The sequence below is a fragment of the Mercenaria mercenaria genome, chromosome 12 (assembly GCF_021730395.1).
Source record: "Mercenaria mercenaria strain notata chromosome 12, MADL_Memer_1, whole genome shotgun sequence".
NCBI classification, from domain to species: Eukaryota; Metazoa; Mollusca; class Bivalvia; order Venerida; family Veneridae; genus Mercenaria; species Mercenaria mercenaria.
In genome coordinates this window covers 64,698,250-64,722,018 of record NC_069372.1, presented here as the reverse complement: position 1 = coordinate 64,722,018, position 23,769 = coordinate 64,698,250, and the positions used below count along the sequence as shown (strand labels likewise).

Below are 23,769 nucleotides of genomic sequence, written 5' to 3'. Positions count from 1 at the left end.
CAACATGCTTGATTAGGAACCAGTTTTTATTTACATATATTAACAAAGTAAGTTTAAGACACCAATCAGAAGACAGGTAGGCCTTAACAAAAATTTTGATTTTCTGCTCAAATATTCTGTCCACATATCTACACTCATTTAAAAAAAAAAGAAACAAAACACTCACATTACGATTGCACCACAAGATTATCAGTCTTACAAAGCATCAACTCAGTCACTTGACAGCGCTATTTGCAAAACGGAATAATGTTGGTGTTATGGCGTTTTTGTTTTAATTTTGAAGCTTGATAAAAACGATTGACCCTTAAGTCGGATGAGCTTGGTATCTACATTTTAAAATGATGTGCCATTGTATGTTTAAATCTAAACACCGGAATAATATATTCGTTTATTGCAAACGGACTAGTAGCCTATTCTTTAAAAAAAAGGTCTTGTTTAAACATATGTGTTTAAAAGCCACCTAAATGGGTATTAAGCATCTGTAAAGATATATAGTTTTAGTTTATATTTCGCTTTTTTTTCTAAGTCGTAGCGGCAGGTAAGACTGAATATGAGCCACTTTAGAATTAGTGAACTTTACAGTATCATATTTTATCTTTAGAAAGATGGTAACTGTACCGTATTTGTAAGTGTACACATGCGTTGCCATTAATTCATAAAATGATTTTCACTTCCAGATGCCGAAACCAGGCGTTATTCTACGTTATACGGATAAATGACGTTACACTATAATTTTTGGATTATTTAACGTACAGAACTTCCCTAAACCTAATCATATGAAATTAAAGCAATGATAGGTGCAATTGCATGAGAACAAAGATATGTAACATTTTTTTAAAAATGGTGAGTTTAACGGCGCTGAAGTGCCCAGACGATTGGCCCACACATGCTATCATTTTTCCCGAAATTCAGGGCATGAACTAGTAATTGAAAATCGTTTTTAAGAATGATATGTGTTTTATGTGCTGTTCAGCTTTCATACAAACGAGTTTGTTTTTATGTTTTATTGACGTTCAAATGCTACAATTGAAAAAAATCTACCTTATCGAAAACTTGCAATTTAGTAATATACTGGTCCTTATAGAAAAAAAACGTTGTTTATCATTCTGAAGCACCCACATCATACAACGTCTGAAATATTTTACCTGCCTGAGGACAGTTGAGTAACTATTACTACAGCTAACTTGGTAAAAAGTAGATATTTTAGAGGAACAAAACATATTTAATGTATTTAGTCCTAGACAGGTTTTGGTGATTCTTTAAATGCTTGAGACAATATAATTTTATGATCATAACATGGATAAATTTAAATGACATTCTAGAGAAAGTTACTCATCATAATGCGGCTTTTTCTTTCTGTTTATTTCTTATCTTGTGACTTTGCTAATGAGAAATAACGGCATGGGTAAGAATATGAGCATACCAAACGCATCCAGGGCCAGTTACCGTTAATCCAATAAATAGAAAAAGCCAGGAATCGATAACATTACGGATGTATTAAAACGGAATCTTAACGGAGAAAATAACAGATGTTCATGCTTCCGTGACAATAAAGCAAGTCCGTACATCACATGCACTTCAGAAACATAATAAGCTCCTTTGAAAGCAAATATTTCAAATGGCATTATTATTTTTACCAACATCAGGATTAATTAAGCGTTATCCTTCCTGTCAATATATAACGATGTATTTCTTTCAGGGATGGTGCTGTTGTCCTCAAAGTTAATCGCACTGGAATATCCGGATTTTTCTATGTTTTGATGAATAAGTCTAACTTGAGCAACGTCTTTTACCTTTTCATCTCATAATAAAAACAGATGCAAAAAAAGCATATTTTAACGAAGATTGAAAACATTTTGCATGTGGTACCTCCTTTTTACGTACTTTTTAGAAATTATGATCGCTGTTCCAGTGATCTCTAAGCACTAGATTACTAATGGCATCAAAAGTTCTATAACACTAAGGCAAATACATATATGCGACAGGACTAACATATAACCGTCTGAATCGGTGTTTAAAATTAACGCTAAATATCCTGACACCGCATTGCATTTAAATTTTTTGGCTAACATTTCTATGTTCTTAATAAGCGTAGAACACATACTATACGTCCGTCCGCAGAGAATCTTATAATTTGTTGTTTTTTTAGGTTGGGTTTAATGTCGCACCGACACATTTTAGGTCATATGGCGACTTTCCAGCTTTGATGGTGGCGGAAGACCCCAGGTGCCCCTCCGTGCATTATTTCATCACGAGGGGGCACCTGGGTAGAACCATCGACCTTCCGTAAGCCAGCTGGATGGCTTCCTCACATGAAGAATTCAACACCCCGAGTGAGGCTCGAACCCACATCGAAGAGGGGCAAGTGATTTGAAGTCAGCGACCTTAACCACTCGGCCACGGAGGCCCCTAGGAGAATCTTATTAATTAATTATGCTTAGTCCAGTTAAATGCGGGTAAACACACGTTGTCATGACGCAACTACCTCAGTCCTCTGCAGCTGTACTTATATGAAAATATATTTTACGTTTTCATATATTATGCAATTAATTTTGTCTAGGAAGAAAATAACACATTACGTACAGTAATATCATTGTAAGAAATCAATATTTTATTGTTTAATAATATTATTACTCCTACCCCCACTGTTTTTTTAAAGACGACCCCTGTGAAAGACTTTTTTTCAATATAATGTCCGGTTTTCCATTTGGCATCTGATAAAGAAGAGAATGTTTCGACACCATTAACTTAAAAAGCAATAAAAGTGTATTCGTTAATTTCCAAATATCTTGATTGGGCAAAAGAAAAAAAAACATTTTACTAACATTTTGCAGTTTTGTTTATAAAAGTCTCGCCTTAATATGTAATTGTAAATAATATTATTCAGTAGTTCTTCAGTGATCATCAAATCAATACTTATGTTAGAACAATGCTATATTAATTGAGTAAGCAGGAAAGGAAATTTGTTTATTAAAAACCTAACATGTGTTAAGCACTCGTAGAGCATAAAATGTGTACATGATAATATAAAATCCAATACTTGGCAGCAGTCTGATTAAACTCTTTTATTCTTATTTAAAGAGTTCGACATTACGATGCTGATGTAATGATGGCAATACCAGATTCCTTTCATTTCACTAGTCGGACAATGCAACTTCGTTTTCAGCCAACTTGAGTAATAGCATGAACCGTTATTCTGCCATTTTGAAAATTTCTTTTTTTGGAGCCAAGTCAACACCTAAGAAACATTACTGAGAGTATTTGAGTACAGATATAATTCACAAAGCATTTACTGCTCTATTACAAGTCGAGTCGTTTAAGTAACGGAAAGGGTACGTATACCCTGACGTTAGTCTTTAAGCAATTTCTTTGAATCTAAGAATTTAGGAAGGAACGCCGTTGAGCTAACATTTTTCTTCAGGGTCGATGAAATTAGTAAACGGATATCACTTTTTCATCACCAAGAGCCACTTTCATTAATGAAGGTGAACTATATATTGCGTGTATTTGCTTGGTGTTGAAAGGGATCATGAACGTGCTTAATATTTGGTAAAATTGTGACTAACGTGTTTGTTTTGTTCCATTGTAAGTCGTACCCGTGTAACTTCCGTCTTTCTGCAACATCTTAGCTCTTATGGTTTATACATTTTTAAGCACATACATGTACTTGAATACAATCTCCGGCATTTGTTCGATCAAGATTAATAGCACTTCCACACATAAATTTATATACCTTAAGTGGAGTCTGAAAGGCACGCGATTCAGAAGTCAACGACTACGTATACGCAATTAATGCGATCCCTTTCAACCTCAATCTCAAAACACTGTATAAGAAAGGAATTATGTAGCGTCATAAAATGCTTGGAAATAGACAGGAATGATTCTAAAAGTCACAGTCCTTTATAAAGATGTGTCAAGAAACAACGCAAATGTAATACCCGCAAGCTTCAATATGTATTGCATAATAGTATGTGTAATTTTTATGATCTAATTCCTAAATAAAAGTAGACCGTTTATTTTTATTTTATTTTATGCCGTATAAAATATTTAGCAGGAAGGAAATCAGCTCAGTCGCCCATCTTTGCTTGACCTGTTGTTTCCTTGTTGACTCAGATGTCAGTTTCCTCAATCTTGTTCTTTGGGACCCTAAAACAAAATAAAATGTAATTTCAATGAAATAATAATGGGTACGTTACTGTAACCAAAACAGTGATTCTTAAAGTTTAACATAAAGTTAAATTTTTCTTATGCGAACAGACAGAAAGGACGTGATTTGTCATGCGACTTTTAGTTAACATTTAAAGTCTAAAGACTTTTGACATAATAGTTAACTTTTTTTATTATTTTGAAAGTCAGGTATTATTTGATGATATTATACCTAAACATTTAGGGTATGATTAAAAAATTAAGTTGAAATTCGATTCGAACTCATTTATCTCAAAATTTCAAGTCCCGAAAAAATATGTACAAAATATGATTTAGTTCTAAGTAAACCGCTCGGTCCCTTGAAATTCGAGATTTATGTGAAAGTGAAACGAAGTGAGTAGTAGCATATTCTATCAAATGCAATATATATTCCATTGATGATCTTTGATGGCACTGTCATTAATCATGTAAGTGGCAGTAAACAATAATACATGTCTGTTATGTATTATATATACAGGATTTTTGAAAGCATTATGGATTTATCTATCGCCTGACATGTGACAATCGACATTTTTTACAATTAATATCAAAGTAAAATCTTCAGTAAATAAAGACGCTCATATTGCCAATACGCACGTAGTAAATATATATTTAGCATCAAAATATGAATACGAATGTTGAAAGAGAAACATGAAAATGACATAGTAAAACAAGGAAACATTTTAATCCGCAAGGAATATTTCTTATGAAAAGTTATGAGAAATGAGCAAAAGTTAATACTCAGTATGAAATCCGCATTCTTTGAAACCGAGTACTTTACTTAAGAGATATATAAAGTTCCATTACAGATGGTGCTTGCTTAAATTTTCGTAAAATATATAGATCGTAAATCATAAACATATACACTCTCATGCCATATCGGACCCTCATGAAGCAAACAAAATCTAACTTGACACACTGCGATGTGTATACACAGGCATTTGACATTCACTTCGACGTTACTGAAATCGCGTTATATAATGTCGAACGTGACTGAAATCGCGTTATATAATGTCGAACGTGACTGAAATCGCGTTATATAATGTCGAACGTGACTGAAAAGGAGTACACATTCATACATTTAACAGAATGTTGATGAGACTTGAAAATTTCTTCCAAAATTACCACAATTTGGAGCAAAACGAATTAGAGATACCTTCTTACATCTGTATAACTATGTTTTAATTACGAATCATTTTAACGGTAAAAGGACAGCTAATTGCATCAAGTATGAACACATTTAAATTCAACATTAAATATTTGAACAGACAAATGCACATATAAAATATAAATGCTTACAAGGATGAGCTTTCATTGTTTGATACAGACAACATTTCCATTGGCTGTTGCTTCTTTGATGTGTTATTGCAGTCAACAGTTTTGCATAGAAGTTTTGACCTGAATTTTCGACATCGTTTACGAATGTCTAACTGCACGAGGTAAGCTAATGGAATCAAAAGCATGCTTAGAAGTCGCACTATATCCAGCCCGTGTGTAAGTCTTGAGCAAAGCAACATGTTCTTACTCATACATTCATCAGCTATTGGCTCGAAGAAAATTATGTAAAACGGAGTTCGCATGAACAGACATGCGCCTAAACAGACGCTGATAAATATTGTTGTATTATGTCTTCCTGGTGGAGATCTGTCATTTCGTGGAGTAAATGGCGAACAAGCAACAGATAAGATAGTTATCAAGCAAGCAAGCACCATAAACAATGGTAGGCAGCGAGCTAATGTTAGCCATAAAACATGCGCTGTTTCATCTGACACTATATAACACTGTCCCCATTGCTCCTCCGACATTGTCAGTCGCAAAACAGCTGTCAGCATGACCGCTACAAACCAAGGAAGTATGATCATTATTGATAGAAGAAGCGCATTTGACACACTTTTCAGTAATCGTGGTGATATAAGGTTTAAACACTGATAAACACCAAGAATTCCAATTGAAATATTTGACATGTACTCCGTAATATCGGACAGAAATGAAAAAAGCTTACAAAGCGGCACACTACTAAGACCTGCACTGGTCATGTCAAATGTTTGTGCAAGAAACGGTAAAGCAAGTCCACCAAACAAAATATGAATGCCGGTCATATGGATTATTAGCCAGTTCCGGAAATGACATCGTTGTTTACGACTAAGCACTATAGCTGACATCATAATTCCATTTATTAATACTATACAAGCTGCAAATGCATGATACACATATCTAAAGTTTTTACGATCTCTAATCATCTGTCTGTAAGCCAACATTTCCTCTGCGGTGTATTGTCTATGTGTTTCGTTATCGTACATGCCATTATGATACATGTGGGTATCGTACATGTCGCCGTAGTCGTAATACGAACCATCGTAGTAGTATGTAGTGTTATACGTTGGAGGTGTAGTGCTCATTTTCGATATTCCTCACGCAGTGAGAATGCTTTATTGTGGGATCTGAAATTAAAACAGTACATTTTTTTATTGTCTTTTTAATAGTACTTTAAATTTATAATAAAGAATATCTACTATCACATAATAAAAATGTCTATTATCATATTAAGAAAATGTTGCAGTCAGCAAAATACAAAAAAAAAACATAGTTGTAAACGAATTAAACAAGTTCAAAAGTGTCCATGCTTAAGTTATCCCAGCTCGAAATCTTCGTCACATTGGTCTTCTGCATGTAAGTAATGTTTACAAAATTAACTGTCATAATTCGCCTCACTCATGTTATGTTATCTGACATAAATGAATATATACGTTTTATTACATACTCGTTTCTATTCCCCGTTAAGTTACACTGGTACCGGAAACGTCAATATTTTTCCATACACTAACGCCTGAATTTCATATGGGGTGCGTGACGTAATTCAGTGTTTGTTGTTGCACTATTTTTTTCTATTTAGTTAAGTATTGTCAATCCTATTCAGGCTATTGAACAAATTTATGATATTTACACTATATTTATACGTGTAGATGCGTATGTAATAAAAAGGTTATTATCTTTGCATCGGAAAATATGCACTCGTTCTTCAGCGGAAGAATATTGCTGAAGAACTCGTGCATAGTTCCCGATACAAAGCTAATAACCTATAATTATCACATTGTTTAGACACTTTGACGGATATCTGCCGATTACATTCTATCAACTACATTAAAGTTATATAGGCTTCAAATAACAGGTAATATCATTATACATGTAGTATTTACGTGAGAATATATACGTGCTACATTATGAATAAAATGTTAAAATATGCGATGCTACAATTATACTTTAGATTTAGAATCTGGACATTAATCGAAAAATTCAAATAGATTTTTTTGGTGGGGATACAAAATGTTTGTATTTCTTTTTAAAATGTTTTTAGTATCTCTTGTAATGCCACTATTCAGCCTTTGTGTTAAATGACACCGTCATATGAACTATCTACACTCCATACACTTTGTTAAATTAGCGACATTATTTTTTTCAGTGATAATTGGATTCTGATCTTACACTGGTTTAAAATTACATATCTTTTCTTGTCTCTGGTTTCCGATGACAAATGTTCTATGTATTTGTTTTCGTTATATTACCCTTTTAAATACATACATGCGCAAATATACTTTCTCGCTTTCTGACGTTCATCTTTGTTGTTTCTTCTTTAAATCTAGATCATTTAGCTGCACATTGAGGCCCGAAACACAACGATAAATCAGAAAAGCGTTTCGTCCTTTAATTCAGTAATCCATTTTGCACCCGGTAGAGTAAACAGTTATTTAAACTTGACAGTTATTAACATCGTAGTAATATACATTCAGATTTACTTTGTTTTGGATAAATTACGATGATAAAATTTCCTGTTGTCTCCATTTATTATGCGGCAATGGATACTGCATGCCCCAAGACAGTACAATATTGACTGGTCATTTTGTGTTGCTGCTTATTAATAGTTGTATATGGAATGTTTTGACGATAAAATATACACATGTATTAAATTAACACCCTCTCTACACATAAAGTATTATTTCATTTGCTTAGATACTGGGAACATGAGCATTACGGTCGAAATGAAAGTTTCCGTCGCTTAGGTAATTTTCTTTCCGAAAATTAGCCACCGTTTTGTTCAACAGCCGAAAAGATCTGCTACTCACACTGTTCGTAAATAACTGACATTATTTGTAAGCAGTTAATTGGATTCGCGATCTTATATCGGTTAGAAAAAGGTGTTTGCCTTGTGTCGGATTTTCTGATGGTAATGCTTTATAGTGTGACATTAAACAGTCTTTCGTTAATGTTACGTTTCGCATTTCATGACATTTATACGCACTTATACTTGATCACTTACTGAAGTTCACATCTAAATTTCTCTTCCTGTTTAGATTATTTTCGTTGTTGTTTGTACGGTTTATCCGCAAAGCACAATAATAAAAGAGGCAAACATAACAATCTGTTATCAGATGATCTCGTTCTTTTGAAGCGGTTGGGGTCAGTTTCGAATTTATGGCCTGGTTAATTTTCTGGATAAAATGAATCGTTGGATTATATTTATATTCTTCTGGTTATTTGTAATGACAATATTACTTAGTAGTAATTAAGGAGTTTTGAAAATACGTCTTCTTTGCGTACATTAAATGAATGAGTGTCCTGTTCTGATATTCTTCCTTTTAATTAAAAAAAAAAAAAAAAAAAAAAAACAAAAAACAAAAAAAACTAAATTTGCAGGCTAAATATGACATGCGGTGGAGTTCTAAGTGTATGTAATACATTCGCTTTACCGTGACCTAACAACCCCCACCATCACACTGATATTTCTCAGAATATATATTTATTTTATTTTCGCTCTCGTTTCCACACACCGTTTGCAGTAATTTCAAAACTACTATCTCCTGCCCTTATAAGGCAGGTTTAGTTGACAAGTATAGGTTACAGTCTTTTATTATATATTTATAATGGAGAATTCATGACAAATAACTGAGACTGTAATACATGTTTTTTTTAATTCCCCATTTGAACTTAATTTGAATAGTCGAGCATTGACTGTCTTACGGACAGCTTTTGTTTACTTAAATCGACATTTCCTATAGTAACATTTGTTCTTTTTGTTACATACTTTTTTTTATAGACATGTACTTATATATGATTTGTTTGTGTTTACATGTGGTCATTCAGCAGGATATATTCAGTGAGTGATAGTATTTGATAAAGAGTTCTGCGTTTATTAACTCTGAATTTATTAAATATCGTTCTGCCCTATTATTGTGCTTGATACTGTGTGTTAATTTTTAAATATTGACAAAATAATAGATAGTGTTAAGATATTTACCAGTGGTTTCGCGATTGTTAATTCTTTTAGATGACTTTCACAGAAATAACTCATAGTGTTGATGGTTTTGAACTGCGATTTTGCTGATAATCATTTCTGTAGTTTATTGTGTTGTTGTGACACGTGATGACATTTTTGAAAATTAATATTATTTCAAGTCTAGTAGGAGTAAATTCTAACCTTAAGGCTTATTGAGCTCTTTGTTAATAATGTTTAATTAAATTGACAACGTGAAAAAGAATATTCTCATTTTGTGCACTGAATTGCTTTGTTAAGTGAAAAAAAGTTATATACTTTACACTTGACATTTGTTAACTCACGCTAACATTTTTTATTGTTACACTAACATGAGTTTTAAATTTCATGTTTTGTCTTGTTGTTTTTCTTAAAGTACATAGAAACAGACACAAAAGGTCGTGTCTGTAGACACTATTTGTTGCAAAAGTCATATCTAGATTTCTTGCTTTTTAATGACTCAGGCAACTGGCAATAATTTATAAAGGTGAAGATGTTTTACTTATACGGGTATGAAAGAAAGTATTATATTTCAATAAATGTATTGTACTATTTATTTGACCTGTCAAAACATGTTCCCGGCTTTCATTATATTCTGTTCACGCCTATATAAGATTAACATGAAAGCCAGAAACGTGTTTTGACAGTTCAGATAAATAGTACAATACTATGTGTCAAGAATGAAAGGAAATTAATTTTATTCAAATGAAGACGTACTTGCTTGACAGTTAAAAGCTAGGATTTATTCACGTACGCGTTTTGAAACCAACAATTCTCAAATGAGTTTTCAAAATTTACTTTTTTACGTACCAGGAACAATTTTCTGTCAAATTATTCAGCTGAAGGGTAACCTACATCTTTGAGCAACCGATGAAAATATCCAACCAAACAGGATAAAAGACGTATTTCCGAAAAATTTCTTGATCAATAATAATCTGTGCAGTGGCTCATCATAAAAATGTAAATTGAAATAGCTTCTTGTGAATCATTACATTAAAGAGAATAGACATATTAAACGATTAATACTCTTGTACCTTGCTGTGTGTTGTTGCAGCTTTGATTAAATGCCAGAGAGATTAAATTCTGAGGGGATACACCTGTTAGCCTTTCTTTGTGTTACTGCGAATTCAAAGCTATATGTATACCTGAAATAACTCTGGAGGAAATTAATATTGCATTCCATCGTGTCATCTATGTTGACAGTAGATACGACACATAAAATGAGTATGGAGTCCAACAAAGACATATTGGCGTTCAAGTGTTGTCGGGTCTTTTAATCACCAACGATCTATGAATACTTTTATATTCGAATATGATGAGATGTTGGATTTGAGATGTTGCATGTCATAAATTTTGCAATAGTGCGCACTGGTATATTTGCAATAAAGGAACGAGCTGCTTGCATTTGTTTAGAAGAATTGCATGGCATATGATAATAGGACTCGATACATCGAGTGGTTTTATTATTCCCATTTGCACTGAGATGCAATTGTTACTTTATTACAGCTATATATTTTATGAAAACATGCATCAATTTTGCGTTTTGAAATATTCTCTGATTGAATTGTTCGCTCAATATTGATTGTTTCCTTATATTATATGAACTTCAACAAACTACTTATATACATGATCATACACACAAACGCAGGTTCCTGCGAACGAATTTAGATACTGTAAATCAGTTTATATTAGCGTGATCTTTATTTCGCGAATTCCGACACCCTGAATTATTTCGCGGATTTATGAATTCGCGACGGAAGTGTCAGAAATTTAAATTTGCGAAGGTTTTAATCTTATATTAGCGAAATTTCGATTCCGGAAGTCATAAGTACTAGAATTTGTGTTTATCAGTTACTTTTGTAGTTTGCATTATAACTCTGACAGACGAATGAACGTTTATGATACTTTACGTCTGTGCCGGAAAGAAAACGTCGTATTTTCTCCCGTATCATCAATATCTTCAAAAATGATTATTATATACATTTCACACAGAAATGGTAATCAAATTGGCGAACATATTGTATTCAGTTTCTATAATATAAAAGTGTCCAGCTTTAGGGATTTCTATGTTGGCACCAGTTTTTACATTTTTACAATTATTTTTAATACTACCAATGAAAGTATTTATAAGGAAAGTATAATTTTCATATTAATTTTACAGATTTTATTTTAATACAATCAGAATGAAAACAATTCAGAATAAAGCATGTCTTTGTTATTAGAAAGAAAGTATTTGAATTATTGCAAATATTTAGCCACTATCTTCACCAACATCTTATTAGAGAAAGATAGGATGTTAATGAATATTCAATCAATATGCTGAGCATCAAAGATAAGAACGATTGGGAGAAGGCTTTAGCGTCAAATCAGATATTCGGTCGTTTATACTAGTGAAACATCTTTTGTAGCTAATAATATTCAGATTTTGATAACAAAACATCTAAACTGTAGCAAACGTTAATTGCTTCCAGTATCTGCTATCATAATTTATTAATTGTGTTTAAACATTCAACAGAAAAATATTGCGGTATGGAACTGTATGTCATTTTCAAAAGGTAGTGTGACTAGTGCACGTTGAAAAATGAATTACCACTTGTTCAGTATGCTTAGTATCCATTTACGAACCTGCGCGTTGCAGATGAAAAAAGTGCGATTTAAAAGGGTTAGTAAATGTTCCGTTCATGACCCTGGTTCTTATGGTATACCTAGGGGTAGGATATAACATACTCCGTGATTTTGTTTCTTTCTGATCTGGTTCCAGTGGATAAAACTGATAAGATGAGTTGGTTAGAGAGAAACATAAAGGAACACAAAATAAAAAAAAGTGCCATTCTTGACGGGTCATGCAAACATCAACCATTTTAGATAAAAAAAAATACTACAGTAACTCTACTGTTTGTATGAAATTTATTAAGTAAAATAGATTCATTAGGTAGTAACAACAATAATAAAGGGGACAACACAAAAAATATATAAAAGTTGCGAAGTATTTGAATTGAATTTATTTGATTTTTCTCATTCAATGTATATATTTTTTAATATTTGTGCCAGTGAGCCGTGTCATTTAAATACAATGTTTACTTTTTAATAAACAAGACAATTTGTACCAGAGGGAAAGTTAGGGATTCTACTTCGACCATTTTAATCAGCACTTTTTCATAAATGAACTTGCGTTTGACAGTGATGTTAGTAAGTAGCTAAGATATATCAAATACATTACATCGTAGTAAAGAAATGCAAACATGTACATGCTTACAAGAATTTCTTGAAACACCACTTTATCTGTGTCAAGTGGACTTCGTAAAAAAGAAAGACTTTATGAGAGATGATTTCTGGATTGTATTTCATGTCTTGGTATCAAAGTAAACATGAAGAAAGAGCTATAATAAATTAGTTCATTTGTATAGTCATCCAATCTTACAAACCAAACAATATAGAGCTCAAGAAAATGACATTGTGAAACGAAAATCGTTATCTGGTAAGAGAAGTTTTAACTGAAACTGAAGCGAAACATCGATTAATCATATGTTCACGGTACCATTGTATTGATAAAACTAATTGTCCGATCGATATCAGCCGCTGATTAAAGTTTAATCAATTAAACGTTTGCAGTTGTTAATTATAGTAGTTTTTCTGTGAGTTATTTGCATAGTAAATAACGCTAAGATATTGATCAGGAAAACATCACGTGATTCAAATTAATTGTTCATTTAACTGAATTATATATAGGCAGTGCTAGGGTTAAGCAAATACGCTTTTTGATATGCATATCACATTAGTGACGCGCACTAAATTCAAAGTATCTTCCTGCTTAATTGACAATCGATATTAAAATGTATATTCAATATATATTTACATATTTTAAAAGCACAGCTATTTCAGCCTTTATAACAAATTGTTATTTTAACTGATTTGAATGACTTCCCAGATATACAATTTGTTCTATTTTACTTGAGAGAATAGCTACTGTTCGCCTGTTATTGTGATAACTCTTGAATGATTTACAAAGGTGTCCTGATGTTGTCACAGTTTTGGTATCCGTTTCTGGGAGAATTAATCGGTATACACCAGTGTATCAATGAAACACTGTAATTTGACATTATTCTGTTATGTTTTATATCAGAGGCAGGGATTGAAACTTAATGATAAAATTATTTCACCAGTATATATATATATAGATAAAAAATGTAAGGTTACATTTTCCCGTAAAATTATGCTTGAAATAAAACAAATTATCGGTTTATCACTACAATTGTTAGACGAATAAGATAGCAGAAACCTTTACTCATAAACCTGAGAAGGTTTACACCTACCCTTAATATACCTGTTATAGTGCAGAGTATTTTGTATACGAACGAGGTCTTTATATCTCCAGTTAGTTCAGTAGTTTTTCAGCTTAATATTTCATTAAATAGTTTTACGTAAAATGCAATTTCTTTATATATCTTTCATATATTAATCTATATATAAATACCGTACACCAAAATTAAAATATAAAAGAGGTTATATTGCTGTCACAAATGTTTAAAATATGCGTATTTCCTCCAATATAAAGCAGTGTCCTTTTCTGTGAGATGTATCACAGATACTATACTGACTTTACTTGCTTAATACCACGATGTACCTCATTCTAAAATATCAGAAGTGGTGTAAAATAGTATATATACATGTCCAAATCTTTAAATCTAAGTTCTAGAATCCTGTTCATATTTTGTATGTATATATGTTAAATGTGTGTTATGTAATTGTAAAGCGCAATAGAATATTTTATAATTTTTGCGCTATATAAATGCCATGTATTTGTATTTGTATTTGTATTCTAAGACAAAGAGTCTATTTTAATAAAACTGACTTGCGAATTGAATAATATAATAAAATGCGAGGCCGAGCATTTTATCAATTTTATTCAATGAGTTTAATAAATTAAATCTGGAAAGACACACATGTAATATTCTTTTTATCACATGTAAGTTTTTTTCTGCTGCAATATCAAAAATTCTTCTTCCTATACCTATTATAGACCAAGTCAATTCGACCAACGTCTCCTAAACTTTAAAATGAAGTCAACGTCAACGCTTTATTACACCAGTGTAATACCAAAATTTATGTGATGGCTTTATTTCACCCCCAAGACGTCAAACATGTGATAAACATTTTTACTGATTTAAAAATGTGATAATCAGCCCAACATTCGCAATAATCCGACATGACAATGAATTAGATTCATGTTTCTATATTACTATTTGACTTTGTTATATAGAGAATAATAGGTTAGTGCCGTAGATGAGAAAGTTTATCTGGCGAGTTGGAGGAGGTTATCGGGTGAGCCGAAGGCGAACCTGATAAAGTCCGGAGCCGAGCCAGATAAACTTTCTCCATCTTAGGCACTAACCTATTATTCTATTTATTTTGTCATTACTTCATTTTCCGATATTTGGCAATTTATTTTACAAAAATAAGTATGCGACAACCATTTCAATGACGTCATATTCGTAATGACGTCACTTATATAATGACGTAATCACCGACAAAATCGCAATAACTTCTTCGTTTTTGAATAAAAACTCATTATTTGACCACTCATTTTCTTAGTTCAAACATTGCCAACACAATGGTGATGGTTTCAATGCAAAATTTCTTATGACAACAATATCGATCATAAGGTCACATGATCAACTGACTGTATATCACTGGTCACGTGTCAACTGACGGTATATCAAGAAAAATATACGGCACCCTGATATCGGGTCGAAAATACTGCAAGTGACAGGATAAATTGTGTTATTGACATGCTCAGGTCCATTTATTTTTATTGTAATTATTATGTATTCGCTCTCTCTCTCTCAACGCATGCATTGTTATTTATATGTATAAAACATGTTGTTATGACGGTGAGTATTGTGCTGAAGTCGAAATAAACTATAATGTTCTGTTTTGTTCTATATATTTGTTTACAGGTTGTTGTAAAGTGTATGTTTAGTTATCTTAATACAACACTAAAAGTTTGTTTCTGTTCTGACAATTAGACCTAAATAACGCAGAGTTTTGTTTGTTTTTTTTTTGTAAACGAATAGATTTTTATATTATCGTTTAGTTAACAGTTTATCAGTTTAACATTTCACCGAATTAACTTAAAGTAATATGTAATTACTTTTTAATTTTCCATACATTAGTTTCATATTAACACCGTATACAACAATTAAAATATGAACAATTTCATGTAAAAAAAGAAAATCAAAGACAAACCTGATTCCTCATTTGCAAACTATTTTTAACTCTTTAATATCAATTTTAGAACTTTAAACAATTAGATTGTAAAGAATTACTCACTTTGTGCATTGACTGGGAACTATGGCACAGTCAACAACGCTTAAAGCAGAATTAATTCCAACCTCAAAACATAGAATGTTTATTCAACAATATATACATAGGCAATAATCAAATGTTCACAAATGATAAGAAAACGTATTCAATGTATCGTCGTAATTAAATGCACTTATTTTTCAAATGCATGCACTCCAGTGCAAGAAAACAAAGACTTATCATTAATAAAACTTAGTCTAGTCAATTTTGTGGCAAGTATTTATATCCTCTTATTTCAAGCGCCTTTCATGTTAAACTATCTTTAATACAAGATCCGATATATGTCTGGTTGAAGAGCTACTGCTTGTGATTAAGTAGTTACAAGTGTTGCGGTATTGGAAATTTGTAGGAATTCTCTCAGCCTCTTGAGAAGCTGCAGTAAATACCGACATGCCTTTAGGTGTAAGCAAGAACAATACAATGAAAACTTACTTTGGTGTTGCTTTTTTATTTTATTCATTAAGTTCATGAAGGAAGATAATAGTGTAATTTATATTTGATCAGGACATTTATAATATAGTTACCGCAAGGTGCATCGGTATGTTTATTTAAATGAGTATAAGAATGAAGACAACAGAGAACGTATGGCATATCGGCTTATCGCTTCGTTTACACTAAATTTGCAACATGAAAATCTTTAATAACAACCTTTATTAAAAATCTACCATTTTAAAAATACATTTTCTGTTTTCAAAGTTTGTTTTACAATAATCATAATCATAACAGACTCCACAACAGACTGGAAACCTATTATTGCTTATTTCAAAAATAAAATTCTGTTTTAAGATTTTGTCTTCTGAAATCAATTATAACTAACACTTTGTTTAAAAAATCATTTTTGTAATATATTGTTGTCATGGAATAAAGATGTCATTAATGTTCTTTGATATTCACCTTATCAAACCGCATAGTTTAGCTACAGAATGGTTCTTTAAAATAAGCACCCGTCATTGCATGTACTTAATTTGTTTTATCCTGTATATGAACATTATGCCAAATAATTACTTTTAACAAATTAGTGTGAAAGAAAATGGGCTTTGATACAAAGAACTACAAGCAAAATTAGAGCTCTTCCTACAGAGAACAAATTATTTACTCCAATATTTATCCTACCTGAAATTTACCTGGGCTGAATGTACCACCAGTTGAAAGCAATAATATACTCATGTGTTGTAAAATACCTAGCAATGACAATCACTGGTATGAGCAACTTTATTCATTTTTCTCTTCCAGTCAGCTGTTAGCATTTGTACCACGTGACCGTCCATTATGTTTCCGTATTGTATGCATAGTCCGTATTAGGTCGGGGTTAGTCAATCATATACCCCCCCCCCCCCCCCCCACCACCACCACACCTACCCCTAAATACATGCACACATAAACCTTGGCAATGTTTCATAGAGACAACTTTTGATGCAGGATAAACTGCAGGAAATTAAAAAAAAAGTGATATATTATTCCTTGTGTGAGGCAGTTGCTCATGTGGGTAATATGAATTTCAAAAACATACATTTTAGTGAGATATTCATAATATACTCATCTATTAACTATATATACAAAACTGGCCAATATTTTCAGTAAGGTCTTTAGATTTTTTTGTGGATTTAACGCCGCACCGACACTTGATAGGTCATATGACGACTTTCTAGCTGTAATGGTGGAGGAAGACCCCAGGTGCCCCTCCGTGCATTATTTCATCAGGAGCGGGCACCTGGGTAGAACCACCGACCTTCCGTAAGCCAGCTGGATAGCTTCCTCATATGAAGAAATCAACGCCACGAGTAAGGCTCGAACCCACATCAATGAGGGGCAAGTGATTTGAAGTCAGAGACCTTACGGCACTTGTTCTGAACCAATCGGCCACGGAGGCCCTTTAGATTTAAGCTAATGGAATTGAAAAAGACTAAAAATGAATCAAGAAAGTGCCTCTTTAACTGGGAAAAAAATGAGGATTTTTCATTTCCGCCTGGAGGTGCTGCTTGATCACCTTTTTAGCACTATTATGCTTTTGTTTGCCGCATTTACCATCTATATTCTAAAGTTTTGAAATATGATGGTTTTATCAAATTTTCGATTGTAGAGAATAACATTGACCCGAACGTGCACAGAAACACAGAAACAGTGTAAACCTACATGATCAATTAAATATGGCCGACAGTGAAGTTGTGTTTTGAATGTCGTTGAAAAAAAATGATAAAAAATTAAGCTTTTTTTTCACTGATCTGAATAATAAATGGAATAGATATATGGATAATTGATCTGTTATATTGACTGTATAGTTTTGAGCACTTAAAAATGGAGTTAAATAGTGGTAATATGGATTTTGCTGTACCAACAAAGAACAGGTTTGAAATTCTACAAGAACGGGAAAACAGGAACACGAAAATCGCATCAAACTCAACAAATATTGATATTAGTAGACAACAGTTTGTTAACAGCTCTATAGACAGTAAGTTAAATTACATGTTTGACGAACTCAGAAATATAAGATTAGAACAGATGAACTCTAGTCAGCGTATGATTAATTTTGAAAAATCCCTTACGGGCATTGATGAGAAACTAGGCCAGGTGATCCATACAACAAATAGACAAACTGACTTTATGAAATCATTAGCCTACAGATCTATTGACATGGAGGCCAGATCAAGAAGAAACAACCTTATATTTAGAGGTTTCAGCGAGAACAAAGGTGAAAATTGCTTCGCGATAATACGCGACTTTCTCGGAAACCATCTTGATATTGACCCAAATCACATGTATCTCGCCCGTGCACATAGGTTAGGTCAACGAAATAGCAAGCAACAAATCCAAAAAAGGCCAATTATTGTAAATTTCAGAGACTACTGTGACACTGAACAAATTATGAGCCGAGTTACAATGCTAAAAGGAAAACCATTTTCAATAGACTATGATTTACCACGCGAGATTCAAGAAGCTCGAGCTCGGTTATGGCCTCAATATAAGGAATTAAAACGCAGTTCACCACAGTCTAAAGTACAAATTGTATACCCAGCCAAGCTAATCAGAGATGGAAAATTAGTCAAAGACGAATTGCCAGACTGGTCTAATTACACAAAAGTCAGCAGACTGTCACAACTAGATCATGTAGTGTCTAACAAAGGAGATCGTATAGTATCAAAAACGATGAACAAAGTGAACCAGTGCATGCATTAAGAAATGAATACGTTAGTGTAACGTCAAGTGTAAATGAACAGAATGGCAACAGTAACTGTGAAAACAATTTACCTGCACGAGCTAATATAATCCATTCCCCTCCACAATTTGCCTTTCCACTCCAAAGTCCGTTCACAACTATTCACCAACAACCAGTAGTTGTCCAAAGTCAAATAAATCCGAGTTATATCAGTAGCCCACTGCACGTGCATCCTGCGTCCGTGCCTGGTTTGTTTCAGCAAATAAATCCGCAGCAGCTGCAAGCGCAGTCTATTCCTTGTCTTCCAACTTTCAATATCCCGGTCCCGACGGGCGGATTTGGTACCCAGTCTGAGTCATGTCCAATGGAAATGCAGTCGCAAATAGAGCGCAGTTGTAGTAATCAAGCCGACATATCTCCCTTTCCTAGCAATACCAGTATCCCTGATAGTATCCCGGAATCCAATCCGACTGCCGTCCCCGTCGGCCCGTCCAATGAATGCCATTCTGTCACTGATTCTCAGACGTCGGCTCTCCTTAATGAAACCAAAGCTAGCCACCCAAATAAAGTATCGCACATACAAAATTCTACTGACACAGAAGTACAATCATTTGAGTGCGAGGAAACGCAACTTAAATCCGTCGTGGATAACAGTGGCTCGCAGCAAACAAAATCTCATATAGACAATGCTGAATATTCATCACATTCCCCTACACGGGGCAGGGCACGAACCTCACGTGCGGTGTCAAGGTCGGAAAAACGTTCTAACTCAGCTAGGCCATACAGGCGTGAAAGTGCTAGTTCAACACGCAATAAGAAAGACAGGGTTTTACCCAGTGCTATAAATAGCACACCTACACAAGGTCAACACGAATGTGATCGGATATCAACTAACGGGTTTTCCAAAGTAGGACAATAGGTCAAAAAGGAGGAGGTCTCGCTTCGCTGTGCTTTATTAAACGTTCAAGGTATTTAAACAAAGCGTACAAACAAGCTAGCTTTGCCAGAATTTCAAAGTATTTTTAAACATCATGATATAATTTTATGCACAGAGACATGGTCGAACCAGTTTACAGAGTTTGATGTTGAAAATTTTGAACATTTTGTTTTACACAGAACAGAAAATAAAATAACAAGTAAACGTTCGTCTGGCGGAATAGTTATATATTTGAGACATGATTTTGTATCGTCAGACACTGTAGTTTTTCAGAGCCAAGATGATATTATTTGTATAAAAATTAATGGGTCAAAATTAGGTTTAGAGAAAGATCTATTTGTATGTTTATGTTATGTAATACCCGAAAATAGCAGTCGTCAAGCGATGACTGATGCACATACCTTTGATAGACTTTTGGATTTTATTGTGAGCTTAGATGCTAAATATGTAGAGACCGTACCATAGCTCTTCGCATACTTTGATTTTTCAAACTAAAGTGATTTTTACAAATGCACCGGTTACGATAAAAAATGTAAACAAAAGACTCTGTCTATAATCTTTGAAATGTATGAATGACACTCGATCTTAGTCATAATACTTATTGACAGTGAATGCTAATGACTCCATGTGTTGCAGAAAGGTATCTAGTTTGTAACTGTAATTTCCCATCAATTGAAATCCTCTCAAAACTGGTAAAATAATTACTTATATTTGGACAAACCTCACGGTCTCTTCCGTTCGACAGCTGCTAAAAGGGCAAATATAAAAGATTCAGTGTAAGTTATATTTCACTGGTACTACCAGTTAGTAAGTTCATACTCTGAACAACACGTCAGAGAAATTTGGGCAGATTTGACCGATTATGACGTTGGCAGCATTAGATTATATTTTTTCTTTACACGGAAATTGCCGTTAGGTAACAAAGCGAATACGCCGATAATCCGGAGTCACCGATTATTGTTCCAGTTCACGCAATGTAATCCAGGCAATTAAACTGCATAGCTATTAGCTGCTGCTGTTATAGGGAAGTGGTAGAGTGTCTGCCTTAGGTGTGAGAGGTCCTGGGTTCGAGTCCCAGTTAGAGCTTCACTAATTGCATTCTGCTAAAGCATAGTTTTGCTGTTAATAGACTGTTCCAGATGTTCTATTTTTTTAGCACACAGTATCATGGATCATTATTTAGCAATCCAGATCAAAGTTGAATGTTAAATCAAATGCACCCAATTAGTAAATATTCACTATATTATGTCCCTTTGATGTTTATGCTCTCCATGTTCGAGAAGAGTTACATTTCCTTGATCACAAAATTTTCTTTAACATGAAAATATTAAATGCTCATAACTCCACACTTCTAGTTAAAATATTGTCTATATTTCTGTTTTTGAAAAATATATGGACACTTGTCTTCATTTCAAAGCTTTTTAACTTCAAACCTATGATTTGAAAAACTTAGGTACTATCTCTAAAATATGAAAATGGGTTTAATTTCCTTTTATGTGGTGATATGAACTCGCATACATCTGATTGTCCAGATTTTGTGATTGATGATAATTTTGCTCATATTGATGTTTTACCAGATGATTACTGTATCGATGAAAATATAAAGCGCCACTCACAAGATAAAGGCCGTTTAAACAATAATGGTTTATTGTTACTAGACTTATGTAAGCAGACCGGTTTGCGTATTTTAAATGGTCGAATTGATGAAGACAAAAATATAGGTCGTTATACATTTGTTGGTAATAGAGGATCTAGCGTGGTTGATTATGTAATAAGTTCGAAAAATCTGTTTCAGTATGCAAAGTATTTTAAAGTAGCAGATCCGAATATTTTGTCTGACCATTGCTTGATTGATTTTACTTTTGTCTTTGATAAGCCTCATATGAATACAAAATGTGAAGATAATTGTTATGAGCAAGTAAATTATAAATATACTTGGAATAATGAAAAGGTGAGTGAATTTAAAGAGGGTTTGTCAGCGAATGATACAAAATTTAAGTTGCAGACTTTACAAGCAGATATTGAGAAATGTACATGTAATGATGATATTAATTACTTTATACATGACTTGCCGATATTGTTGACGGAGTTGCTTCCCCTTTGTTTAAGCGGAAGGTAAATTCTGAAAAAAATGATTATGTTGAAAACGGTCAGAAGTGGTATACTGTAGAATGTGAAAATAAAAGACGTTTATTTTATTGTGCATTAAACCAGTACAGGGCTGAAAGATCAGATTTTAATAGAAATAATATGGTAAATGCAAGATCACAGTATAAATCTTGTTTACGAAAATCTAGATATGAATATGATAAAAATGAAACTAATAGGTTGGTAGAGGCGAAATATAAAAACGCAAAGTTATACTGGAAGATGTTAAAAAGCTGTGCTGGTATCAAAGAAACAAATATATCAATAGATGTTTTTGAACAGTATTTTAAATCTGTTAATAATCCAGACGATCATTTTTTCAATGCTGACGAAGATGTATTATATTTCATTGAAAGATATGAACAAGGGGAGTTTAATATTATGTTCGAAGAATTAAATGTGCCATTCACCACATACGATTTATCGAAAGCGATAAAGCAATTAAGCACAAATAAAAGTGGTGGTCCAGATTTATATCTTAATGAATTCTTTATACATGGAAAGGGTACTTTAACCCCAATTTTGTTATCATTGTTTAATAAGATTTTTGCAGTTGGGTATTTCCCCGAAAGCTGGTCTGAAGGGTTTGTAAAACCGTTACACAAAAAGGTAGTATAAATGACGTCAATAATTATAGAGGCATTACACTTTTGAGCACATTAGGTAAACTTTTTACAAGAATGTTAGACAACCGATTAAAAGATTGGGCTGAAAATTATAGTGTGTATATTGAGGCACAGGCAGGTTTCCGTTCTAAATAAGGCACAGTAGATAATATATTTGTTTTACATGATCTTATAAACCATATGATTAATAGTGGTAACCAATTATATTGTGCATTCATAGACTTTAGTAAGGCTTTTGACTTCGTAAATCGAGAAAATTTATGGCAGAAATTAATTCAAATAGGTATTCGAGGTAATATTTTGAATATTATAAGGTCAATGTACAAAACAGTAAAGTCAAGAGTTAAGTATTGTAACGAGCTTAGTGACAGCTTTGAATGTGTTTTAGGGGTCAGACAGGGTGAATGTCTATCTCCTTTTCTCTTTTCAATGTTCATCAATGATATTGAAGATATATATGTAAAAAATGGTGTTGAGGGTATAGATGTTAATTTGTTTAAAATATTTTTGATATTGTATGCAGATGATATAGTTATATTTGCAAATAATAGAGAAGAGTTACAAGCCAGTTTAAATTTATTATTGGATTATTGTAATAAATGGAAAATGGTTGTCAATACTGTTAAAACAAAGGTAATGATATTTAGAAAAGGTGGTCGTTTACCAGAAAACATAAATTTTTATTATAATGATACCATTGTTGAAATTGTTAACAAGTTTGTATATCTTGGTATAGTTTTTACAACAGGTGGGTCTTTCTCAGAGGCTCAAAATACTTTGGCAGGACAAGCTCTTAAAGCTATTTTTAAGATGGACAAATATTTATATAAGTTTACAGATATATCTGTGAGACATAGATTAGAATTGTTTGATAAACTAGTATTACCTATTCTGAATTACGGAAGTGAAGTATGGGGGTTCAATCAAGGTAAATCTATAGAACGTTTACATATACAGTTTTGCAAACGTATATTAGGTGTAAAGAAAACTACCCAAAACGATTTTATTTATGGAGAATTAGGCAGAATGCCTCTACAGAACACAAGAC

General features: G+C 33.0%; 1 protein-coding gene across 1 annotated transcript; it reads right to left on the bottom strand.

The window, feature by feature from the left end:
• Positions 1-3,050: 3,050 nt before the first annotated feature.
• Positions 3,051-16,200, bottom strand: LOC123534508 (uncharacterized). The gene is made up of 3 exons (XM_045316793.2): positions 15,824-16,200; positions 5,485-6,626; positions 3,051-4,146 (listed from the first exon to the last, which is right to left on the bottom strand). The coding sequence occupies exons 2-3, from the start codon at positions 6,582-6,584 to the stop codon at positions 4,110-4,112; spliced, it is 1,137 nt and encodes a 378-aa protein (XP_045172728.2). The 5' UTR covers positions 6,585-6,626; positions 15,824-16,200; the 3' UTR covers positions 3,051-4,109.
• Between the last annotated feature and the right edge of the window lie 7,569 nt (positions 16,201-23,769).

Coding starts and splice junctions, on each gene's coding strand:
- LOC123534508 (XM_045316793.2), bottom strand. CDS start 6,584: ATGAGCACTACACCTCCAACGTATAACACTACATACTACTACGATGGT. Junction 4,147..5,484: donor AACAATGAAAGCTCATCCTT/GTAAGCATTTAT, acceptor ATTTTGTTTTAG/GGTCCCAAAGAACAAGATTG.